At 58.7% G+C, this 16835-nt stretch overlaps 1 protein-coding gene across 1 annotated transcript in view; it reads right to left on the reverse strand.

The window, feature by feature from the left end:
- Window positions 1–16835, reverse strand: part of CNPY1 (canopy FGF signaling regulator 1) — a 54682-nt gene that overhangs the window by 35572 nt on the left and 2275 nt on the right. The window contains exon 2 of the mRNA XM_052639238.1: window positions 3158–3270. Within this exon, the coding sequence (XP_052495198.1) occupies window positions 3158–3270 (113 nt within the window). The remainder of the gene's footprint in view (window positions 1–3157; window positions 3271–16835) is intronic.

Genomic DNA, 16835 nt, shown 5'->3' on the forward strand with positions numbered 1-16835 from the left:
ATGACCTCCCACCCCAACCCCAAACCTGACTTCAACCCTGACCTGACCCCACCCGAGCCCCACCCCATCCTCCAAGAGCCGGCCCTCCGAACGTCCCCACCTCCCAGCATCCTACAGGTGGCCATGCGGGGGGTGTGTCCTGGTGTCTGTGGTCCAGTGAGCAGCCTCTGGGGCAGGCCGCCCTGCACAGGGGTGTACGGAGCTGAGAGAGGAAACAGGGGAGGAGGGCTCAAGGCCAGGCTGGCCCAGAGCCAAGGGGCACATGAGGCCGCATGGCTGAGCCAAAGCAGGGTGGAGCCAGCCGGTGGTGGGGGCCAGGGCAGGTCCTAACCCCGCAGAGCCAGGCCTGCCTCCTGTAGCGGGTGTGGCCTGAGGACTGGCTCCCCGGGCTCCTCAGGCCCGTCTCCCGGGCTCCCCCAGCTCCTGGACCGGAGGCTGCGGTAACCCAGCTGGGACGCCCACTGGAAGAGTCAGGGAACAGACAGGGCGGGTGGATTTCAGCACAGGCCCCAGTGCTTCCACTGCAGAGTATGGAGGGCAGAGAAAAGGCTGTGGGGGGGAGGCGCACAGGCAGGTGGTGGGTCTCGCTGCCTTTGGCCAGCATGTCGGGACGCACCCTGAGTCTAGGCCTCTCCCAGCTGGAGCGCAGGCCCAGTCCCACCGGGTGCTTCTTTTGTGTGTGTGTATGCGCATGTGTGCTTCTCAAACACCAAGCTGAGCATACACAGAAGGACCGAGAGATGCCTGCACACCAGCCCCGCCGGCAGGCCACCAGGCCCGCATCCAAGGCGGTGGGTGAGGCCCTGACTTCATGCTGCACAAGGCCCCTGTGTTTCAAGTCTGGCTGGCCAAGAAAATGGCCACGGGGCTTTGAAGCCGGGGAGCATTTCCTGAGCGGGTGGGAGGGAATGCTGCTGGGTTCTGTGAGGCGTGGGAACCGCCGCAGTCACTGGCCTCGTGTATGCCAGCGGTCGGGAGACTGGCCTCCAGCCCTGACTACAAAGCCGCACGGTTCCAGGACACGTGGCTGGAAGCCCAGCTTCTCTGGGCACTGTGGCCCCTCCCTGTGCCGATCCGGAGAGTCTGGCTCCAGTGCCGAGCGCTGGATTTGGGGGGGCCTCTCCCCATGACTGCTGAACATGCCCCAGGACGGCGGGGCTCGTGGACGCCGGGCCTCTGAGGTCACCTTGGCCCGAGGGATGGACGCGGCAGAATGGCAGCTCTCGGGGCTCAGGAGTCAGTTTGTGGTGACTTTGAAGATGTGGTTTCAAGTCGATTGTCTCGGAGCGGAGCTGAGCAGGCCTGTTGCTGCTGGAGGTGAGTCCACGTGGGAGCTCGGGGCACTCTGCACGGACCCCAGGGAAAGCCCCCAGGGGTGCAGTGGGAGAGCTTGGAGGGGGCAGGGCCCATGTGCGCCCGCCCCAGCCCCATGGGGCCCACTGTCTCCAAGGGACCCTGGGACACCGCTGACTTGCTCTGCGTGTTCTCATCAGAAAGCAGGTTTACTCTGCAGGTCGCTGTCAGGACAGGAAATCACTGAAAGGCTGGCATGGTGGGGTTCTTGATCAACAGCTGCCGGCTCCCCGAGGTTGCCACCCCGCCACCTCCTCTGGGACCTTCCAGGTCCCCCGGGTCACTCTTGAGAGAAAGACTCCTTCCCCTGTCCTGGCCCAGATGCACCAGCAATGGGTCCGGTAACCCACAGTCTAATCTCTTACCATAGTGACCCACCCTTTGCTTTAGAGGCTGCACTTGACCCCTGCACACACACCTTCCCTGCCCTGCTGGACGGTGGGAGACAGTGTGGCCGGCGGAGGGGCCAGGGCTGCTCCGCCCCTGCAGGTCACTGTGACCGCCAGGGCCACCTTGTCACAGGGAATCGGCCTGAATGGAGCTGCTGTGGGTGCACGGCGATCTTTCCTGGGGAAGCACCTGAGTTATCAGAATTATCCAATAATTCTGGTGAATTACTTGGGAAATTATGGGAGAAGGGTTGATGTGGGAAGGAAGGCCCTGCCCTTCTTGGGGTGGCTCCTGACCCAACATGTCTCTTAAAGACACCCTTCAGAGTGCCCTGCTGGGCCTTGACCAGCCCACTCCCATGCTGTCTGATGGGCAAGTGCTCCAGAAAGAGGTGGAAAAAGCGGATGGCCCAACTCAGTCATTAGTTCAAGTACTGGACCAAACCAACAGGAAATCCAAACCCAACTTCCGTTCAGCCCTGAGCACGTTGGGTGACATTGTGCAACACCTTTTCCAGACTTGCTTCACTTATGTGTGTGAGTCGCTCAGTCACGTCTGACTCTTTTCGACCCCATGAACTGTAGCCCACCAGGCTCCTCTGTCCACGGGGATTCTCCAGACAAGAATACTGAGGTGGGTTGCCGTGCATGCCCTCCTCCAGGGGATCTTCCAGACCCAGGGATTGAACCCAGGTGGCCTGCATTGCAGGCAGATTCTTTACCAGCTACGCCACCAGGGAAGCCCTTGTTTTGCTTAGGATGACTATGAAATCACTTACTCTTCTGAGCACTTACCACCTGAGCGCTGGGTGGGGGGAGAAGACAGGAGCCCAGGTTTGCCCTGGCCCCACCTAGACCCTCCCTCTTGGATCCTTAGACCCCTGCCATCAGACACTCAGGGCAGGGTGGGGCAGGGTGGTGGAGGGGGGGCCCTCCCGGGTGGGTTCCATGAAGGAAGCATATCCATCTTTCCACTCAGACAAGTGACTGAGTCTGTCTCAGAGACGGGTCTCGCATCCTTACCCCCAGGAGAATATTCTGCGGATCTTGGCGGCAGGGCTGGGGAGCCTGGGGGAGGCGTTCAGCCTCTGAGGTCCCTAGGCAGCCCCCACAGCCGCTCTGGGTCCCCTGCAGGCCTCACCCAAGAACCGTGGAAGCGCTATTTTTATCCTGATGCACAATAGTGCCGAAACGCCTTCCGACTTGACAAGACACAAAATTTAGGTGCTGGGAGAGAGACTTCAATTTCAAGCTTAAAGATTACTTTGGGTCCCCCAGGACTCAGAAGCAATTTAGAGCTGATACCCTGAACAAGAGAAAGGTTAGAAGATTAAGACCAACTGCTGTTTGGATAAATGGCTGGTAATTGCCCGCACCCGCAATTATACACGGGGACATAATTTCTTTTCCGCTACCTTTCTCCTCTCCTGCGTCCCGTCAGGATTTATTCGGAAGGAGCCCACCTTGGTCTTCTCCTGCCGAGCCTTGGTGACGTCGTACTCCACTTCGTCCATCAGAGCCCTGCACGCTAAACAAGGCAAGGAGCGCGCGTTACTCCTGGAAGGGCCCCCCACCCGAGCCTCAGTCCAGCTGCAGAGTCTCAAGCCCACAGTCCCTGGGGCTGGGACAAGCTCCTGTCCTCTGGTTGCTTCTGCACAGGCCAAGACGTGCAGAGTTTTCAGAGAGCCAGGCTGAGGCTTCCTTTGCTTATCCTTTTGCCCCCTGTGTTTTTCATAAACCACATACATTTTACATTTTCATGTAAAACACTTTTTTGTTAAAGAATAAAGAGGCCTTCGCTCCGAGTCTTGCAGAGTTCCTGAGCCACACTGGGTCACAGCCATTACACTCTCGGAGCCTCAGCAAAGAGAAGTACATTGTCAGAAACGGGGCCCTGCTCCCAAAGACACACTTTGGCTGGATTTAAAATCTCAGGGAACCTCTGAAACTGACCTTTCTACCCAGTTCTGGAGCTGATTCTGCTCCTCTTCTCAGGCAGGGCTGCCCAGCTGAGAATTCTCACCAAGAAAAAGTAAACGAAGTGACGATGCCTCCAACATCAGCCTCGTTTGCTCAACAGGACGCTGGTTCTGAAATTGCTGTCTTTGCCCCCATTCTGACACGGATGTCGGAGGAGCCCAGCAAAGCCTGGGCTGCTCACAGCCCCTCGCCTGGTGTTAAACGAGGCACGCACACATTTTCTGACTGATTTGAGCGCTGCATTTCGGGGGTGAACAGCATAACCTTTAAATTCCCAAATCTGAACACGGGCATGGCTGACCCTGGTTTTAGCTCTGTTTCCTGGTTAGCATCACTGACTCAATGGACTTGAGTTTGAGCAAACTCTGGGAGATGGTGAAGGACAGGGAAGCCTTGTGTGCTGCCATCCACGGGATCACAAAGAGTCGGACATGACCGAGCGACTGGACAACCCGATCGTACACCAGAGTGGGATGGCGTGGGCTCAGCCTGCGTTGACGGTAGCAAGGAGCAACCACAGTCTCACCGACATCACTACAGACACATCCTGCCTGCCCCGTGCTGAGTCGTGAGCCAGGCTTTCGACACTCCTCGGAGCCTGGAGAGTGACCCTGTCACGGTGAGGCTTAGAGAGACTGGGCGACGTTCCCCAGTCCCACTCTGCAGGCCGCCCAGCACGTCTGCGGGGGCGCGCGGGCAAGCCGTGGGTCACCCAGCCCAGCTGCTGACCGGGTGACCCTTGGGCAGTGTGAGCCGTCCTTGATCATTAGGGTTACCTACTATGGAGGTGCCGGCCTCCTGAGTGACACCTGCTCTTTCTCCATCCCCAGGCCTCCGAGAACAGCTCGTCGGTACATGGAGCCAGTGGGAGTTGGAAGGGCAGCAGACAGTTGCCCAAAGCCTGGAGAGCCTGGCACGGCCTGCTCCCCCAAGCCCAGCCTGCAGCCGCACACCTCCTTCCCAGCTTCCGGGGCCTCGTAACTTGGCATCCCAGCACCTTCCTGAAGGCTCTTGACCCCGTGATGCCCTCCTGTCACGCTGGACCAGCGCCCTGGGCACTCGGGGCAGCTCTCCCGGCCCCCTGGATGGCAGCTTCCCTCCTCTGTGAGGGGCCTCAGCACTGCCCTTCCGAGTCCATTACGGCCCCAGGAAAGGGTCACCAGGGAGTCCCTGACCCGCCGAGCCCACCGATGGGGGTGGGGACCACACACCCCCAGCCTCGCGGCTGGCGGATGGCCCAGCACCATGGCCGGGAGGCCTCTCAGGAAGAAAGCACGCGTGCCCGTTGCGGCTGAGGACGGCTCAGGATCCCTGGGGACAGACAGGTATGAGCAAGGGTGTCCTTGAGGCTCCTGACCCCCTTCATTCCTTGCTCCCAGGAAGGGGAAGGGAGTGGGAACCAGTCTCTTGGCCACAGGGAAGGGAACGGTCAGTGCACAGGGGCAGTGGCTGGTGTGGCCGCGGTGCTGGGAGGCGGCTTCCAGGGGGCGACATGGGTCCCCCCAAGAAGGCCGTGGCCGGCCGGCCTGAGGAGCCCCACGGAGCAGGGCCCTGGGGACCAGGGGCCTCCATGCTCCAGCAGTGCCCCCCAGCCCTTCCTGATACGGCTGCTGCTTGGAGGGCAGCGAGGTCCCTGTTCACAGCCCGGGGCTTCTGAGCCTGCCCTGGGGTGCCTGCTTCGCTCCTCTGCCTCACTTAGCTCTCTCTTCATCAGAGGAGGAGGATAACCTAGAAGCCACCTAGCGTCCACATCCACTCAGCAGACCGACCACCCCCGCCCAGCTGGACCCGGCAACCCTCCTGGGACCCCAGTCCTGCGTGGCTCTCTGCTCTGTGCCTGCAGACTCGGGTTCCAGGATGTTCCAGGATCTGGCAGGTCTAGGATGCTCCAGGCTCTGTGGAGCCCACGGGGTGAACCTGGCCACCGTGCCTACCCCCAGGCAATCTGTCCTGTTAATGTCCTGCTCCTTTCAGCTCGGGCCAAGTCTGGGGAGAGCCGGGGCAGGCTGGGGAGAGGAAAGCAGAGTTGACGGCGGGGTTGCCGTGGTCCCCACGCCCCTGGCCCTGCCTTCTCTTCTGTGGCACCAGCTGCCTGGAGTCCCAGCCTCCAGGGCCCACACTCGCAGGTCAAGCAGAGCGGCTCGGGGCAGAGGTGAGCCCCACCCACGCCGAAGGCCGGGCTTCCCGGACAGCCCTGGAGGGCGTGAGGTTGTCCAGGCCTGCGTCCTGACCTCCCCTGCGCAGGGAAGGGGTGGCTCGAGCAGAACAGATCATTTCACATTTTCGCCCCAGGTCACAGAACAAGTTAACACAGTCACATCAGCGACCTGGGCCTCCAGATTTCTAGTCCGGCATTAATTTAAATGTTAATCTGAAATCTTCACTTAAGTCACTGGAGTTTCGAGTTTATTAGAGCAGGCGGCGGGCCTGAAGCCTCCTGGGGGGGTTGGCGGGTCACGTTGCCTGCCAGAGGGCGAGCCCTCCCCCCAGCTGGGCCTGCCTGTCTCCTCCCTCCGTCTGCCTCCTCCTCTCTCCTGGCCTTTTCTCTCTCTCTTGCTGGGAGTGAGATTTGGAAACGGGGAGGAGATGAGGCGGGTGTCGGAGCCGTCAGGATGGTCCCTGGGGGCTGCAGAGGGCAGGCTGGGGGCACCCCACTCCCAGCCCTGTGGGTGGGGACAGTGCCTGGGAAGCCTGCAGCCTGCTGGCCCCTCTGCTGACACCACTCCTGCAAGAGAACACGTGTGACATGGGGGTCCAGACCTCTCTTCCCACGGCCCACTCCTGCACCCTGCTGGACACACGCCCTAGAGGCTCAGGAGTCACCCGCGTTCAAGGACCTGAAGTCTGCAAGGTGATGCAAAGAACAGGGGAGTCCCAGGAGTAGGTCCCAGCCAGGCCCTCAAGGCGCTTGCATTTGCCTGGAGGGCAGCGAGCTCAGCAAGGGGCACAGAAACCCACAGTGCGGGATGGGGGCTGCAGACACCCCGCCTGGACCAGTAGGGTGAGCGAGGCTGCCTGAACCCCCAGAGCCACCCGCAGCAGTTTGTCCGGGTGCCAGCATGGGTGACCAGCAGATTCTCCTGGGCAGATGCTAAGACACAGAGCCGGGAGGGGCCCAGGCTCTGCCTGCATCCCACCACGAAGCTACCTGTCTCCTTTAAGCAGGGCCCCAGCTCCTCCGGGAAGTTGAGCCCTGACCCCTGGGGGGTGCTGTCCTGGCGAGGGCGGCGCCCCCCCCCCCCCACCCCCCATCAAAGGACGCTCAGTCTCCTGCAAGTGGAACTGGTGCCCATTGCTTAAGTCTTTCTTGAAAGTTTTGTCCACAAGACCCAGAAGTGTGGGGGCCGGTGGCGCTGCTGTTCCATGAGGGGTGGGTGGGAAATGAGCTGAGAGGCCAGAGACGAGCCACCCCAGTGACCCTGAGCTGGGGCCTGGAGGAGCACAGCCCCCTGGGAGTCCTCCAGGGCTGGAGACACCGGCAGCCCAGAGCCCCCAGGGGACGCGTGAGTGCCGGCCAGGCACACGGGAAGCCGGCTGGGCTTGGGAGCAAGTCTCAGCTTCAGGCGCCCTGCATCTTGTAGCCACCTTCCTCCTCCCCTCCCTCTCCCGCTGTCATGGGCAGAGCTGTGTCTGCTGGGATTTGTGCCCTGCCCCGGCACCGGTGGAGGTGACCTTATCTAGAGACAGGGTCTTGGCAGATGGTCAAGCTCAGATGAGGTCATTAGGGTGACTGGGTCTGGGAAGGAGAGGAGAGACCCAGAGACCGGGAGGGAGGGAGACACGGATGAAGACCCTCGGGGTGGCAGGCGCAGAGGCTGAGGCTATGCGCCTGCAAGCTGACGGTCATCAGCCTCCGCTCTATGTCGGTAGAGGCGGGAAAGGCCCTCCTCAGAGGTTTCAGGAGGAATGCGGCCTCGCCGACACCTCGACTTCAGACCTCTGGTGTCCAGAACCATGAGGAAACGCACCTCTACTGTTAAGCCCCCCGGCACCCCTGGGCACCACGTCTCAGCTGTGCCCGGTACAGAGACGCGGCGTGAGGAAGGCATGGGCGAGGGCGGGGAGAGTACGGCACGCGCGTGGCTGGACCTCAGAACTTCCCGAGCGCCGACGCTTGAGCCAGGCTCTGAGGACAAGCAGGAGACGGCCAGGCGGGACCGACAGAGACCACCAGCTCCCAGGAGCGGGTGTTTCCCACCGCGGGAGCAGCTGTGTCGGCCGGGGAACGATGTATCAGCATTTGACCGATGGAATGACGCTATTGTACAGTTGTGTCTTCCTTGCCCCACTTTTCTCATTCAGTTCTTTACTATCAGTATATTCTCGACGTGCTGCGCAGCGGTGGCTGTTATCAAAGCTGCGTATAATATCCCACCGAGAAGATGCACCGTAATCTCCTTAACTCTTCTACCCGCTCCTGTCAAGTCATTTCAGATGTTTAAGGCGGGGAAAATTTAGCCTTACAAAGGATCCTCATTAGCAAAATAGCTGCTTTTTAAATGAAGCTGGAGACATCATTGTGTCTCATGCATCTGATCATTCAAGAAATATTAAAGCCCTTTCCCTCTTCTGGGCACTGTACCAGGTGCAGGAGTTACAAAGGAAGGTAAGAGAAGACCACCATCCTGACCACAGCCACTCAGGGTTTGCAGAGGACAGAGGAGTGTGGGTCAGCTCCAGAAAGGAGAGCCTCATGTGCTCCGAGACGTTCTGAGATTAGGAAAGGCCGTATTTTGATGCCGTTCTATCTTCCCACACTGCTGGGCTGCCCAACAGCAATGAAGGGAGTGATGTGTGCAGGGCCAGGCCTCAAGGGGCCTGGGAGCGTTCACCTTTGCCCTCTTGGAATGTCTAACTGTCCTGTTCAGAGCCCAGAGGGATTGCTGACCGAGAGGTCACGTGGGGACGGGCGGAAGCCAAGAGCCAGCACCCAGGCCCCAGACCCTCCCTGAGGGGCCACTGCAGGACTCAGGCACACGAGTGAGCACAGGTGGAACCTGAAGGCCGCCAGCTCACTGCAGCCCACCCCGGGAGGATGGTCGGTTCACAGGCAGGCCTCTGAGGGTGGGAGGGCTGCACACGGGAGGGTGCAGGCGGCTGGGTGCAGGTGAGGCGTGTCCAGGCTCCTTGGGAGAGAGACCAGCAGATGCTAAACGCCAGTGTGAGGTCATGGTGTGTCTGAGACAGTGGGAAAAGAAGCCCGTCCACACGCCTGAGCAGGAGCGCATGAGAGGTGTGGGGCTTGTGAGGAGGCCACGGGCAGAGCAGGTCTGTGAATGGGTCACTAGTCTTGGGGCTGCCTGGAACACGTCATCGGTCTACGTGATTGTCTGGAGGCTAAGAGAGCCCCGAGGCCACCTGGACCTGGCGACGGCTACGCAGTGCCTGCCACGCAGTGCCTGCCCACCACAAAGCCCCTGATGACAGAGAGGAAATGTACTGCAGCGCACAGCCCTGGGTGGGGTCAGCAGAAGGACGGCGTGTGTGCCGGCCCAAGACGGCATCCGCTATGCTAACAGCCGTGCGGTAACTCATAATCCAACTTGACCCGTCTCTCATAAGAGGAACCTCGGGCTTCCCTGGTGGCCCAGTGGTGAAGAGTCCGTCTTGCAGTGCAGGGGACACTGGTTCGATCCCAGGTCCAGGAAGGACCTACATGCCGCGTGTGCCACAACTACTGAGCCCGCCCGCAGCAACTACTGAAGCCTGAGGGCCTGGAGCCCTTGCTCCACAACGAGAAGCCGCGGCCGTGAGAAGCCCACACACAGCTAGAGAGTAGCCTCCGCTCGCCACGGCTAGAGGAAGTCCTCATGGCAACGGAGACCCAGCACAGCCACAATACATAAGCAAGACTGAAAGAAAGACCTTGCCTCCAAATACAATTACATTCATAGGTACAAGGGGGAGGACTTTGGCATGAGTTTGCTGCTGCTGCTAAGTCACTTCAGTTGTGTCTGACTCTGTGTGACCCCATAGATGGCAGCCCACCAGGCTCCCCTGTCCCTGGGATTCTCCAGGCAGTAACACTGGAGTGGGTTGCCATCTCCTTCTCCAATGCATGAAAGTGAAAAGTGAAAGTGAAGTCGCTCAGTCGTGTGCGACTTCGCGACCCCATGGACCGCGGCCTACCAGGCTCCTCTGTCCATGGGATTTTCCAGGCAAGAGTACTAGAGTGGGGTGCCATTGCCTTCTCCACGGCATATGAGTTTGGGGGAGCGCAATTCGGGAATAAAGTTTGTCTCCGGATAAAAAGACATGCCCAGAATGGTTAGCTCAGCGTCTCAGGGACACCCCACCTCTGGCTCAGCTTCTCTGCCACCCTCGTGACTTTCCTGCCCAGGTGTGCAGTGTCACCTGTGGTTCTCAGCTTCCAGTCCTCAGATGCGACACCTAGAGTCTGAACACGTATTTCCTCACCTGTAAACTCCTGTTTGTAAGGAAGGTTCCAGATGCCCCTGGCGGACTCCCGCTCTCATTATCCAGAACTGTCCTGTGACCTGGCCTAACTCCATCAATGGCATGGAACGAAAATGATGATGTTCAGCTCAGCCCAACGGAGATCTACCCTCTGGAGCTAGAAAGGGTTAGCTCCTCAGAGGCTCTCTGTCCCTCTGTAGGTGGAGAAAATCCGAGTTCTGCCAGCAAGCCTGCGCCAGGCCCGGGGACCCCAGGAACATCTCAGTACTGGGCAGAGATTCAGGGAGGCAGCAGGTGGGGGCGGGGCCTGGAAAGAGGAGGCCCACCAGCTGGTGCAAAGACAGAGCCCAACCCAGAGGCTCCTGCGCGCATCTCCCCGCCCCAGCACGTCACCACGGCAACCCAGCGCCCCAGCGACTCCCCATCGAGTTTTAACCCAAATTACATTTTCCAGATCTAAAATCAGAGGCGCTGTGAGAATTCATGTTAACAACTTGAAGGTGTACAAAGATGACGGCAGAATAGGGAAAACTGGTCCGTGATATTTTCTAGTCGAACAGGGAAACCCTGGTTGTTCACAAGCCAACCTGACAGGCTTTTTCCTCCCACACCCCTCTAAGAGAAGGAAGCACTCTCGGGGTTTTCAGCGGCAGCGTTTGTTTTCCAGGGAACACTCCAGCTCCACTGTAATTCTATTTACCTCTCGTCTCACTCCATCTTCCTCGACGCTCAGGACAGCAGGCTTCAGTCACCAGGGGAAGGGATGATTACAGCCAGCAGATGCAGTTTACTCTGGGAGAAATGTGGGCAGGTACACCCCTGGAAGATTTCCAGTACTAACAATACAAGGGTCTCCAGTCAGGCTTCAGGTGACCGGAAGTGTCACCCAAACGGCTCTTAAATCTCGCTTATAATCTCTTTCTTTGGTTCAGGTCCTTCTCACCGGATTACTCTGAAAGTTTTTATTCTGCACGTCTTGAGTACGAAATTTCTCTGAGACTTGGGAATGTTAAGAAAAGTCTGGGCAAAGCATAAAACAGGCTGTGGGTCACTATTTTCACAAGGCATAGTCGGAGCTATTTGAGTGGGAATTCCGGCCCTCCAGGCCCTGTCAGTTAAAAACACCCTGATGTGATTAAAGGTCGTGAGGGATGCAAGCTATGATATCAGTTCAATCGCTCAGTCATGTCTGACTCTTTGCGACCCCATGGACCGCAGCACGCCAGGCTCCCTGTCCATCACCAACTCCCGGAGCTTGCTCAAACTCATGCCCAAGCTATTATATCTAGGATGGATAAACAACAAGGTCCTGCTGTACAACACAGGAAACTCTACTTAGTATCCTGTGGTAGTGGGAAAGAACACGAAAAATGTACACATATGCATTACTGAGTCACTTTGCTGTAGAGCAGAGACTAAGTGTAGGGAGTCAGCGATACTTCAGTTTGAAAAAGACCATCAGGGCACTGACTCCAGACCTGTCTGGGGAGCTGGGGGCCACACGCAGGTGCGGCGGCTTCCACTGATGGGCCCGCTGCATGCAGGCTCTGTGCTGAGGACTCTGCCCACCATCACAATGAAAACCCACAGGAGCTAGAGCAGCTCCTGTGTCATTGTCCCATTTCACAGATGAGAAAACTGAGGCTTGAGCAAGTAAGCAGCTTGCTTCGGGTCGTGCACCGGACCGCAGGGCAGAGATTCAAAAGCAGGTGCACCTCCAGGACCCACCATGCTGCCGCCGCTGCCGCCGCTGCCGCCGCTGCTGAGTCGCATCAGTCGTGTCCGGCTCTGTGCGACCCCATAGACGGCAGCCCACCAGGCTCCCCCGTCCCTGGGACTCTCCAGGCGAGAACACTGGAGTGGGTTGCCATTTCCTTCTCCAGTGCATGAAAGTGAAAAGTGAAAGTGAAGTCGCTCAGTCGTGTCCGACTCTTAGCGACACCATGGGCTGCAGCCCACCAGGCTCCTCCGTCCATGGATTTCTCAGGCAAGAGTCCTGGAGTGGGGTGCCACTGCCTTCTCCGAGAACCCACCATGGTCCCACCCAAATGCCCTCTGTGTGGAAAGATGGTAAACCAAGCCAGCGAGGGCAAGAGCGGGCAGGTGGGGCCATCCAAGGAGAGCGCGAGAGTGCTCACACGAGCCAGGTCATCAGGGAGGGCTCCGGAGAGACTGCCGTAGCCCCTGAAATCTCCATCATAAAAGGTGTGGTTGTAGAAAGAAGCTTAAATACAAAACTCTCCTGAGTTCTAATGAGCTGATGAAGACACAGCCCCAGCTGGTGTCATCCTGGATGCTCGAGAGCCCAGCCTGGGTGGATGTGCTCCCATCACCAGGGGCTCCTCGGTTCCTGCCAGAAGGACGCCTGCCTCCCGCAGAGGACGCAGACACCTGCTCTCCCCAGGAAGAAACTGACTTCCCAATAAAGCACCCAAGGACACTCAGGTCGATTCCAACAAGACCACAGTTCTCCTGCCTGTGGGTGGGGGTGGGCTGGCTCCCAGCGAGAGGTGGGTGTGGGAGGTGGATCTCAGCAGGTAATCCCACTCGGTGGTGAAGCTGCAGTTACCTGGCTGGTTAAGAAGTTGGTGTTTCCGGAGCAGCGATATAAACCGTCCTGAGCAAGCAGAGGCTTGACTCCCTCTGCAGACACACACCCATCTACAGGAGGGTGGAGGGAGAAGACCCCACTCTGATGGGGACCCTGGCTCTGCAACATAACCTTGCAGTTCTTCTCTGCCCACGTGGGGCATTGGGTCAGCCATCTGACTCCAGGGGACTGAGGTGGAAGGGACAACCTGCCCAGTCTGAGCCCACTAGTCCTCTTGGCACCATAAACTGGCCAGAGAAGAGCACATCCCTCCCAGCCCCAGGTCAGAGGAGGTGGAGTCACGTATGGGACAGGCCTGGACCAACATTACCCGGGAAACCTGCCTGCTGGGCCTACACACTTGAGTTAGTCGCTCAGTCGTGTCTGACTCTTTGCGCCCCATGGACTGTAGCCCGCCAGGCTCCTCTGTCCATGGAACTCTCCAGGCAAGAATACTGGAGTGGGTAGCCATTCCCTTCTCCAGGGGATCTTCCTAATCCAGGGATCAAATCTGGGTCTCTTGCACTGCAGGCAGATTTTTTACCATCTGAACTACAAAGGACTAGGCATCTGGCCCCCGTCAACCAGCAGACTTGGAGGGAAAAGCGCCACTAAGGCTTGTTTGTTACGCAGCAGTAGCTGGCTGACAGTGTACACACAAATCAAAGAAGAATTTAGAACTTAGACACTGGGGGTGGATGCTAGATGCTGGCTTGGGTGTTTAGTTTTTCAGATCAAGTAAGTTATAAAACAACACAGGGAAAATGCAGATGGAGAAAGACCCCATAGTGGTGTCAGATGCTTTAAATAAATGAGGGTGGGCCCAGGGTGATGTCCACGGCACTGTCGTGAATCACCATGGCATCAGGGAGCAGTGCTCAGGCCTGGCTCAGTTTCAGAAACACGGCATTAGCAACAGCAGTCAGTGACCAGCTCCGGCCGCTCCTTTCCCAGGCACGTGGCAAGTGGGGCTCAGCCTCCCTGGGCTTCCTACCCTGGCTTCGGGTGGAGCCAAGTGTGAGCCACGGCTGAATCTCGGCATCTGCGTGCTGGCCAGGGCCCTCTGAGGCTCTCCGCCTTCGCCCATGACAACTGCCAAACGGCCAGGCTGCCCACAGGGCAGGGAAAAGCGCCTCACGATGGGAGGCACTGGGAGCGATTGTTACCCAACGCGGCTTGTCCTGTCCTGACTGCCTGCCACCTGGGATGTCACCCACCCAGCTCCCTGCCAGGAAAGGGACCTCGCCCACACCCGGGCTCCCCGGGGTTTGGCTGGCATGGGCCCCTGGGGCTGGTTTCGGGATGCCCACTAGAGGGGACCCCAGTGCAAATCATAAGGGATGCAAGAAGCAGCGTATCAGTAGGGCTCGGGGACAGGTGCTCCCTGAGAGTCCAGACGCAAAGACCATCCACGTCTGAGACCCTGAAAGGCTCCTAGGACAGATCGACGGGGCGGGGCCGCCCGCGCTGTAGGCTCTGCGGCTGCCTTGAAGCCCTGGCTTGTGAACAGGGGCTCTGCACCAGCCTTTCTCCCGCACCTCGTCAATTACGCAGCGGTCCCAGCCCGGGGCCCTGAGTGACCAACAGTTGCCTCGGAACGGGGTCCAGAACAGAAGGCCAGCCTTCTGTGCCAGGCTAGGGACCTGGGCTTGGGAGGAGGTGGGCACCGAGGCTGGGAGCAGATGGGGGCGGCTCTGCCATTGGCGAGCAGGACCCCTCGGCCAGGGTGCAGTCTCAGCACCCTGGACAGCGCCCCTCGCCAGAGACCGTGGCCCATTCAGAGTGCTGCCCACTCAGGCGCCTGGCCCCGTCACTGCTCTGAATGTCTCCCGCCTCCCTGAGAGCCAGTGGTGTCACCCAGCTACTTGTGGGCGCCTGAGGCACGTGGTCTTGGGACGAGGAAGCAGCCAGGGCTCAAACTGAGGTCGGCAATGGGGAAAACGTGACAGGGAAGGACGGGAAGCCTGGTGGAACACGCAGACCTCCCCACTCAGACAGAGGAGCTGAGGTCTCTCAAAGACGCAGAGCATCAGGGCCTGGGCAGTGGGGTGGGGTGGTGATGGAGAAAGACTCAGGGTCCCGGGGACATGGTCTCGGGGAAGCCCCGAGCGAGCCACGCTGAGCCTTTCCCAGCAGGCCTGGTGGGGACCCCAAGGCCTCTGGTCTCCTGGGGACAGGTGGTCCCTCACCACCAGGCTGACCAAAGGGTGGTGGCTTTCGCCCCTCAAGGTCCCCTACAAGCCCCCTCCTCCAGGGGACGTGATGGGAGCCGAGCAGCTCTTTTCCATCACCTGATTCCCAATGAACTTGTTAAAGCATTTTTAGTGTAATGGAAACATTAGATCAATTCTGAGCAGCAACGGTCGTCACTAAATCAATAGCCTGTGTGGCGCTGCCCGGTGACGGCTGACACACACGCATGAAGGTCTGCCAAGAGCTGCGGAGGACAGAGGGCCTCCCTCCACGAGGTGAGGGGGCGCAGAGGAGGAGGGCCAGGAGAGGGAAACCGGCTCAGTCCGCAGGTCGAAGCGCAAGAGGAGGGGACCCGGCGGTCGTCTCCATGCTACAGGCACCCCAAGAATAGCGGGTGATGGTGGAGGGGGTCAGGACCGGATGCTCCACACCAAGGCTTGTGCAGCTGGGCCAGGGCAGGCCCACACCCGCCAGGGGTCTCCCCACCCGCTCCATCTTTATCTCCTCTCCAAACGAGCCCAGCAGATCAAAGGGCTGGTGAGAGTGGAGGAAGGAACAGATCCTGTGACAGGAGGGACTGCCCTGGGCGCGCAGAGGTTAGGATGCTGAGCTTCCCTGCTCGGGACGCTTCGACCCCACGTGCCTCGAGGCCTGGCCAAAAACTGGGGGAAACGGTACTAAAACAGAATAGACACTGGCTTTGTGCGGAGAATGCGGGGGGAGGGTGAAGGCAGGAAGTGGGGGCCAGCTGGGAATAAACGAGGCCCAAGGTGCTGGTGGCTGCCCTGGTCAGCAAGGAGTGGACGGCTCCGCACAGCCTTGGAGGAGAATCGTCGGGCAAGCCTCAGGCAGAGAGCAGAGGAAGGAGTCAAAGGCGGAGCCTGGTCCTCTGCTCCTCAGCCCAGCTGAAGGCGGAGACACTCAGGGGGCTGGGCAGGCGGGGCGGCATGGGGCGAGGTCTGTTTTGGAGGCCATGCCCTGGCAGGGTCGGCTCAGCAGGATGGTCTCAAGTCCTGCAGCTCAGGCTGCCACAGACAGAGGCCCTCAGCCCCTGACCCCCACCCACCCTGGGGCCAGCTGGGTGTTGCCTTTTGTCCTGAGGGGCCAGACTTCAAAAGTGGCCACCCAACCTTCCAGGGTAGACAGATGTTTGGGTCAAGCTCCCCAAGCTCACAGACAGGTGGCCTGACATTCAGGGGTTAGGACTTTGCAGCCAAAACTTAAGTATCAAATATTTAAACACACACACAAGCACATATACGCACAGAGACACACAGACACATATACACATACATACAAACACACAGAGAGACACATATGTATACACACATATACATAGACACAGATGCACACACACACACACAAACACGTATACAGACACATATACACATACATACACATACACACAGAGACACATACACACATATTCACACACAAACACACATAGAGAGAGACACATATACACAGAGACACACAGACACATATACTCATACACACAAACACACAGAGACACATATAAGTATACACATATATACACACAGATGCGCACACACACACAAACACGTATACAGACACATATACTCATACACACACACACATACATTCATATACACCCATATACACAGAGACACACAGACACACAGAGACATACAGACACACATACATACACATACACACACCAACACACTGGGAGACACACACACACACACACACAGGAGCCTCACGCTGTTCAGTGCAGTAAAGTCACATCAGCCAATCTCACAGCCACAGCTGAGGCTTCAGATGCTTTTGGGGGTAAAGAGGGGCTGGGCTTCTGCTTCCAGGGGCACCGGGAAGGGAGGATGTAACTAAGGTCCTGGATGAGGGTGGTGGGGAACCAAGGGGTCACCAGGGGGCAGGCCTGAGCTCCAGCA

The sequence above is a fragment of the Budorcas taxicolor genome, chromosome 4, assembly GCF_023091745.1.
Source record: "Budorcas taxicolor isolate Tak-1 chromosome 4, Takin1.1, whole genome shotgun sequence".
Taxonomy (NCBI): domain Eukaryota; kingdom Metazoa; phylum Chordata; class Mammalia; order Artiodactyla; family Bovidae; genus Budorcas; species Budorcas taxicolor.